General features: G+C 41.8%; 1 protein-coding gene across 1 annotated transcript; it reads left to right on the top strand.

Moving 5' to 3' along the window:
• Positions 1-2,069: 2,069 nt before the first annotated feature.
• Positions 2,070-7,749, top strand: LOC123429194 ((E)-beta-caryophyllene synthase-like). Its single transcript, XM_045113252.1, has 7 exons — positions 2,070-2,223; positions 2,438-2,702; positions 2,824-3,187; positions 3,311-3,529; positions 4,667-4,802; positions 5,061-5,312; positions 7,396-7,749. Exons 2-7 carry the CDS (start codon positions 2,447-2,449, stop codon positions 7,675-7,677), a joined length of 1,509 nt encoding a protein of 502 aa, XP_044969187.1. The 5' UTR covers positions 2,070-2,223; positions 2,438-2,446; the 3' UTR covers positions 7,678-7,749.
• Positions 7,750-9,110: the final 1,361 nt, after the last annotated feature.

Here is a 9,110-nt window from a genome sequence, read left to right as displayed (position 1 = left end):
ATTTAGCCCCATTACGGAAAATCAAATCAAGGCGAACAAAAGAATCCATTTGATTTTAAATTTTGTTCATAAGGTTGTGAGACTTGTTGATGAATACTAAATAAAATATTCACGACACTAATGAAAAATGCTACATAAAGTAGATAATAATATTTTGTGTTATAATTAATTTTTTAATTCCTATTTGAAATAGTTCATGTATTCTAGAAGAATTGCTCATGACTATAGAAAGAGGTTCACAAATCTCAGAAAGGATATTTATGTATCACTGGGCAACATGTCCATATGTACGAAAATAAATGTTTGTGACTAGAAAAACAGTTCATGTATTTAAAATAAAAAGAAATATGAAACTAAAAATAAATAACTCTATTCTAAATAGAAGTTAGTACAAAAATTTAAAATGAAATAAATCAGGAAATGCCAAAAGATAATAAGAAATAGCAAAACAAGAAGTAGAGAAATATAGAATTAAAGGGAAAAGGTGGAAAAAAGGGAAATAGAAAATGAAAATAAAACACCAGAAAGAGAAGAAAGGACAAAAATATACTGTCCTGACTTTCATTCCAGGATTCCTTCACAGTACTATATCCCGTGTCACCTGAGACGAAAGGATCTCTAATTCTGCACTGTTCCTCAGTAATTTGGTAGCAAATTCATGTTGTTAGGGGGGGGGGGGGGCAGGGCCCTTGCTGGTCCCCCTGTCTCTGCCACTGTATGTCTTCTCCTACAATCGACTTAGGACTAAATAAAACAAATCTCTCCCTCACACACTATCACCATGTGCCCCCCTAACACCAATGTTCTAACATGCAAATCATGTTTGACCGTCAGTGAGTCCACCATAATTTATTTTCAGACACCTGTGCTTTGATACCATTTATTACACAGTTTGGACATATGGTACTTTTCAATATCTTCTCATATATTATTTTGTTTATGATATTTATTTTTAGGACAAAAGGACAAAATATTTGTGGTTAATAATTAGGACAACCACCATAGGATATTGTTTGAGTCCCCTCTTCATAGCCTTGAACAATTAAGGTGGCATGGGAATGTTTGGTGGATAAGTTTCAGGTCCAACAATTCTGGCATACCCATGGTAGATGAGCAGCAAGGATGTTACAGTAAAAAGGACATAAAAAGTTGCTTATGTCAGGGACTTCAAAATCGTAGACAAGACAGACAATTTTGCCGACCTCAACTTCGATAGAACCATCGCATATTTTTGTAGACCGTCGTGCTTCACTGTTGAAGTGTATGATCATAGCAGTGATGACGCACACCGGCACATGCATACTATGGTGGTTCCGGGCCGGCTGGCTGTAAAATCCTTGAATGTTGTACCATGTATATATGAATGTTCAAGATGCAAAAATAAGTATCGTAGGTTTAATAACATACTTCCTCTGCCTCAAAATAAGTATCGTAGGTTTAATACTAAATTAGTATAAATTTTGTACTAAACCAACGACACTTATTTTGGAACGAAGGAAGTACATGTTTATATCGTGAACTGTGAACAGAACTTTGTGAAGAAAATAACATATATTTTGACCTCAGAATATCGATGCTCGAAATTTTTTCTATTTTGTCAACAATTTTTTTTGCACCGACCTTTTTGTGATTTTCCGTGAGAATTCGCAAACACCCAGATAATCCATGCTGCCTATAAGGGTTATCAGTCATGGAACACGAACGTGAATATAATTTTTAGAAATTTTAGAGTACTACGGCCTCGTGATGAATCCTTGTGATATACATGCACCATAGTCTCGAAACATGTCAAACCAATAGTTCCGTGACTCATTGGGCTCCCTTGTAGGGTATCATGTCTATCTTTGTGCCCACATGAAACTTTATCTTCCGCACAGACATCATTCAAAACATATGCATGCACCTGCTGCAATCAGTGAGAGTCGAACTTTTATGTGTATGTCCCCACAGTTTGTATAGTGTACAGGTAGAGTATTACTTTTGTGGTGGCGTAGATCCTACGTACTTCCTTCGTCCTTTCTATATATATACCTAAGGTAGCACTGCACTTCATCAAAGAATCCATTCCCATCCATTCCCATTAAAGCAAAACAAGCTTTCTATTCTGCTCCTGCTAATGGCTCAAACGTGGTTACTGCTGACCTGCACGAGCCCCGACGACATTACATCCCCAGCATCTGGGGTCATTTCTTCCTGAACCACAACCCATGCACTCAATCACAGGTAGTTAACAATTTGTTTTTCTTTCAGAAAAAGTAAAAGTTCCCTTAGTTTCTGTCCCTGCACCAATAGTATTACCGAATACACATAGGCAAATGTAGTATGCTAATGTGTTCATGTATGAACGTTTTCAGAATTTTGAAACATTCTTGAACCCGAGCATGCACTCTTACCTCTCACAAATTTCCAAGATGACATACGTTTACCTGCCTTGCAGTATTTGGCAATGACGGAGATGGCAAGTATCAAGAAGGAACGAGTGAGAAAATCCATCTTGGCCGCCGGATCTTCTTCCGATCTACCTATGAAGATGGAGCTTATCGACACGCTGCAGCGGACTGGTGTGGCCTATCACTTCGGTAAGGAGATCCAAGACTTACTTCATGGAATACATGCTGACGATCAAGGCTCGAGTGACGATCTGCGCACAACAGCAGCGCGGTTCTACTTGCTGAGGACGCATGGGTACCACGTCTCACCTGGTATAATCACCAATTCACCATCACAGCTGTTCAATCCTACATATATGTACTATTATGTTAATTTAACTATTAGATATTGTCTATAAGCCATGATATATGCAATATTTACTTGCTCATGCAGATGTGTTTATGAAGTTCAGAGATGATCGAGGAAACTTTGTAAGCAATGATGCGGACTCGTTGTTGGCACTATATAACGCATCATATCTTAGGACTCGTGGGGAAGAAGTGTTGGATGATGCTATTATCTTCACCAACAACCGTCTGCAGTGCATGCTAGAACATCTAGAACCACAGTTGGCAGAAGAGGTTCGGTGTGCACTGAAAACACCCATTTTCAGGAGAGTCAAGAGAGTGGAAACTAGACGTTACATCCCGGTGTACGAGAAAAAGGCTACGCGAGACGAGGACATATTGGAGCTTGCTAAGCTTGACTTCAACATTTTGCAAACAATCTACTGCAAGGAGTTGAAAACTCTTAGGATGTAAGAAGACTAACTAAAATATAAGTAAAATCCGGAAGTTTGGGATTTATCGGTGTCCAATGACGGAAAAATACTATTTAAATATTATAGCTTCCACTAATACATATTTCTATTAATTTGCAGTTGGTGGAAAGACCTTAAGTCACAAACAGATCTACAATTTGCACGAGACAGAATAGTGGAGATGCATTTTTGGGTGCTTGGAGTTGTCTATGAGCCGCAACATTCATATTCACGTGTAATTCTCACAAAACTGAACATATTTATATCATTATTTGATGACTTCTATGACAACTATAGTAGCACAGAAGAAAGCAATACCTTCACGGCAGCAATGGAACGGTATGTTCACCTTGTTTTTCTTTTCTGGATGGTGTGTTACCAACCTTGCACCAAGAGAAGGAATGCAAAATCTTTTATCATGTATGAAGTTTCCTATAAAAAAATGTTAGCAAAAAGCACCCTAACTGTAGTTTGTTTTCAACAACTTGCTATATAGCTAGAATCATGGAACATATATAGTTCTCTTTCAAAAGAGAAAATCATGTATAAGAAAATATCGCTACGAACATTGCATCTCCAAGTTACAATACTCATTTACCGCCGACAGTGTACTAAGCCAAATTCGTAATATATTATTTGAATTTTCATTATAGTAGAAGCAGTGTCATGTCGTAGCAAACTCTTGTAAGTCGGTAGAGACTGTTCTACATAGCCCTTACAACTTAATACATGCCACATATAAATACTTCTCATAGCTCACACATGATGAATTCACTACACATTTGCAATTATCATTATTTTGTAAATAATCCCGATATGGTAAAACTTGCCATCGCCAGTCCATACTCTTGTTTCCCTTAAGAAATTCCAAATTCTATTTGCACTAGTAGAAAACAGATCTTTCGTCTGCAGCATTAGTCCCGGTTAGGTTTCGTCCCTGGACTAATGTGATCATTAGTATCGGTCCCAATGGCTAGGAGCGGACGGGTGCACGGCCACCATTTATCCCGGTTCATTTGTCACCTTTAGTCTCGGTTGGTATTGTAAACCGGGACTAAAAGGGTGGTAGCAGGCTGCCGTCAGGCTGGGGCCCAGCGAACCCATTTCGTCTTGGCTGGTATTACCAAATCAGTTTGTGATATTTACTTCCTATTTGCCTATGTTTACAAAAATACTCAACAATATTTAATTATATACCTTTTTTGTATCAATACCTTGATCATAGATGATGCATAAACGTAAAATAAAACATCGTGTCGAAAGTTGCACTGATAAATGGCCTTCAAGTTATCCATCTAAATGGTTGGGTCCCAAAATAAATTAAGTTTCACCAACCAATTTTTTTTCAAAAAATTTATACAATAATCTAAATATTTTTCATCATAATATAAATGCAAAATTATTCAGTTTATTATCATTTTTTTTATGTATGTATGTATTTATTTATAACTCAGCACTAATTTGCCTGAAATACAGGTGGGATGAACAAGCCGCTGAGCAATTACCGGCACACTTGAAGGCATTATACATCAATATACTTAACACTACAAATGATTTTGAGGAGGAGTTAAAGCGTCAAAAAAATAAGAATGCCGAATTGGTAAAAGAACTGGTACGTGTTTCTCAAAATCGTACCAAATTAGCCAAAAAATAGATGTATACAGAAAAGTAATTATCCTAGTATACATGCTGATGTAATGGTCAAGCTTGCAAATTTACTGAGCATCAACCAATAAAATTTCTCATTGAGTATGTATAAGTTTTAAAATTATATTATTTATGCTTTCTGAGTTATTATCCGATAGTCTGCAACTATAAAGGCCAAACATTCTCCATGCACACATTTCACCTTAAATTTAACATTGCTTAGGTAATCGACGTCGCAAAATGCTATCATGCCGAGGTGAAATGGCGTGATGAACACTATGTACCAACTAGTGTTGAAGAGCATCTGCAAATATCGGTGGGCAGCAGTGCATGTATGCACATAATAAGCCTTGTATTTATTTCAATGGGAAATGTGACTACAAAGGAGGTTCTTGAGTGGGCTTTAACATATCCAAAAATAGTAAGATGTGTATGCATAATTGGGCGCATTGGCAATGACATGGTGTCACATGAGGTACAAACTCTCTCCGTATTTTAATGTTGTAAACATGTATTTTCTTATAAAATAAATTCTTCTAGTAGTCACTTAATCCAAAATTTGTGTACTAATATACCAACATTATCCTTTTCTTACAGAACCTCATCAGATGGAAGGGTGTGCGTGCCCTTCCATACAGACATATTATTTTAGAGATTGGTCTAGTTTATGAGGCAAATTAGGATGAAAATCTCACATATCACCAGCTAAACTAGGCCAAGACCACATGAACCACACAACTCAACTAAGGTTGAATCATGGAAATTTGTGCAAAACTAGACAACATGAAGCACACAGTTAAACTGGGAAAAGAGTGCGACATAACCAAATAAGCACTGCGAGGACACATAGCCGCTTGTTAGAAGAACACGCAAATCTGATGCCACAACTAATAATTTTAAGCCAAGTTCTACCAAAACTGCCGCCTCCACTTACCACTGCTGCTCCTAAGAGTTGTGACTTTCACGGTAAAAACCTAGGATATAACTTTCATTGGTTGTGCACTGTCTTCACCATAGAAATTGAGAAGCCAACATGTCCCAAGGTGTCATGAACCAACAGAGCTTCGCGCTACGGCCTCAGAACCTCGTAGGGTGATATGGACATGCACGACTGGATTATGTTTGATCCACATATCCTGTGCAAGATCTCTTGCAGCAATTCCGGAACACGTCGATGACCATATTGAGGAGGAGTGATCTTGTAGGACGTTGCCATGATGCGAAAAGAGCCCAAGGATCGCCACCATAAGCATCACGACAGCAGGTCCACACGCCACCCCGATCCAGCCCCCCTCTGCCTAGCTGGCCGCAGGCACCACCATGGTCTCTAGCAGCACAACGGTCATGCAACACACCTTCCCGCAGACTCATATGGGCCAAGATGAACCCACACGGCTGTAGGACGTGAGCCGACCTTGCGGCAACACTGCACGGTCATGAGCGCCCAACTCGCTGCCGACTTGGAGCAGCCGCATGATGGACGAGGAAGATGCCATCGGGACCCCACGAAGCTGCCTAGATCTAAGTGGGCTGCCACGAGATGAGATGCCCTGTTGCCAATCTCATAGGATCCCGCCCGAGCTTTGCGAGTGGTCCCCTCAGGCAGCGGCAAGACGAGAGAAGGATAGGAAGGCTCGGGAGTCACCAACAGTGGCGTTTCCCCCGTGTCGCCAAATCGGGACGACGCGGGGGAGGGGCTTTGTTAACGCATCACCCATCGAGGTTAGCTCATATCTAACCGACAATGATTAAGTGGATGTGAAGAAATGATCGTTGAACAATGTCTCTGTGGAGTAGAAAGATTTCCACAAGTGCCATCCTCGTTTGCATTGCCCCCCATCGAAGAGAAGCTTTTGCCAGAGTGTGTCATCCCTAAACCCGTTCGAACCCCTTGGAATGAATGAAGCTTAGAACATGCTAGCTAGATTTAAGTACTGCCCATCACCATCTGCACAACCACATCTATATCGCCATATTCCCGATGAGACTTGGTTAGATCTAGCCACCATCCACCACCCAACACTGGCTAGTGATCATCCATCCATCGCTAAAACACGATCTGAGTGTCTTCCCCAACACCACACCGTGCATAATGCCAAGGGTAGAGAAGGCACACCATCCCACCATGGAACTTATAAGACCTAGAATGACGATCTTGTTTCAGGTCTCAACAACAAGTGACAACTTAGCAACCCAAACAAGACACCACATTGTGGTTGTCTACCTGTCATGCCACTACGTCCCTTCGCTTGTTGACCACTATGCGACCAGCCAACTCCCATGATGAGCGCCCTTCTATATAGGATCCAAAACCTAGAGAACTACCTTGATGTCATCATGGCAGCCGACAGTGGTGGCAGCAGTGAGGGATCACAGAGGTAGTGAACCGACAGACAGGATAATTTTCACCTCCTGAGGAACCTATGCATGAGCAGCACTCGAGTTGGACACTTGCGGTCTCCATATATGCTAATAATAATTATATCTATATTCTATACACGCATCAATTATGATGAAACCTCATCTAATTAATCATGTTGTTTGTTTTTATTTTGTAGCGAGAACAAAAATCAGAGCATGTGGTATCCACGGTGCAAACTTGCACAAAAGAGCACAGGATCACGGTAGCAGGAGCCAATGCAAAGCTCAGGGTGATAATTGAAGAAGCATGGATGGACATTGTCCACGAACGTCTTCACAATAATCATCAAATGGTGCATAAAGAGAAGGCAACTGATCTTGCCCGGACAATGGATTTTATGTTCAAGCGTGAAGATGCATACACCCTCGCGTCTAGTCTCAAAGAGACCCTAACTTCACTTTATGTGAATTATGTATGAACCATTTCTCTATTACGATAAGATACGGACCTTTTCTAAAATATGGTATGATAATAATAAATTCTTGCATAATATGAGGTGTACTACATATTGTATAGCTATCATTTTTTCCCACTCGCCTGCATCTAGACATTTACATACATGTTCAATTAATACAAACTTATGTAGTATATATAAAGAGGATTGCAAAACCTATCCCTGAAATTGTTGTAATCCATGTATTAATTTTGTGCATAATTCCTAGTACTTCCTTATGTAATGATATCTAGGTGATGTGCCACATGACATTAGTACTGGACTTAATTTAATAATAAACTGATCTATGATTTCAAACCATTTATGTGTGGTGCTAACAAAATGGTTCTCGGTCACTGATGGGGTCATAGTCCTAGGGTAGAGTCATAGGCCTGCCATGTAGGTCCTACCCAAGGACTGCCCCTCACAAAGTACAAGGCCCTTAGTCAGTCCCGACTGAATTAAGGAGTCTCCATCATCCAGTCGGTGACAGGTCCTCGACCATCCAGTCGGAGACTAGCATTCGGAGGATACCAAGCTAACCGACTGGCTACACTCGGTCCATCGTAACCCCTGTGGAGAGAAACGGTCGCATGTTTCCGGGTACATTTATTAGCATTTAGAGCATACGTTACATGTAACGTACGCATTCAATCCCCACTATTCCACCCCTGTACCGGAACCGTTGTGGAGGGCAGCGCACTCTATATAAGCCACCCTCCCCCACTGGTAGAGGGGTTAGCAACTCACTGTATTCTATATTTCCACTCGACAACAAGCTCCCTGAGCACTGAGACGTAGGGCTATTACCTCCACCGCAGAGGGGCCTGAACTCACACAACCTTGCCGTAGCTAAGGCTCTACCCATCCTTTTCGTACCCTACACATCTACTGTCAGGCTTATACCCACGATAGTTGGCGCCCACCGTGGGGCAGGCGTCTAAGCGACTTCCGGCGAGTTTGCGACTACTTCCTTTCGTCATGTCGTCCGGCGGAGATTCGGGCATGGGTCACCAGATCTTTTTCGGCGCTCTCTCCTTCGTCGTCGACGATTCGGCGTGGCTTCGGGATTCGCCCCTCAACGTCGAGGCGCTTCCCTGTCGCGGGGCTACGCACTTCCGTGCCGGCGCCCGCGGCATTCTTCTTCTCCAGCAGTCGGCTCCGTTGTCGACCTACACCGCCGTCCGCGGCTCCAGCGTTGGGTGCAACACGCCCAGGCGCGCCAGAGCGCATCTTCCCAAGTTGCGGTCCTAGAGTCAGTTGTGGTTGCCCCGCCGTCCTAGTGCTCGGGCTCAGTTCCGACTGAGTTTCCTTCCGAGTACGCGGGTCGCGGGCTTGCAGCAGAAGTACACATGGCCAATTCCCATGAAGATCCCCGTCAAGCTGGCCGGAACGAGCACGAGATCGGTGAAGCGTTC

The sequence above is a fragment of the Hordeum vulgare genome, chromosome 2H (genome assembly GCF_904849725.1).
Source record: "Hordeum vulgare subsp. vulgare chromosome 2H, MorexV3_pseudomolecules_assembly, whole genome shotgun sequence".
Classification (NCBI taxonomy): Eukaryota; Viridiplantae; Streptophyta; class Magnoliopsida; order Poales; family Poaceae; genus Hordeum; species Hordeum vulgare.
Note: the sequence above shows the minus strand (reverse complement) of the source record. Positions and strands in the feature narration are given on the sequence as shown.

What these genes read in the sequence shown, in the direction of transcription:
- LOC123429194 (XM_045113252.1), top strand. Translation starts at nt 2,447, where the DNA reads ATGACGGAGATGGCAAGTATCAAGAAGGAACGAGTGAGAAAATCCATC. An exon ending in TGGGTACCACGTCTCACCTG is followed by an intron (nt 2,703 to 2,823) that starts GTATAATCACCA and finishes TTGCTCATGCAG; the next exon opens with ATGTGTTTATGAAGTTCAGA. An exon ending in ATGACATGGTGTCACATGAG is followed by an intron (nt 5,313 to 7,395) that starts GTACAAACTCTC and finishes TTTATTTTGTAG; the next exon opens with CGAGAACAAAAATCAGAGCA.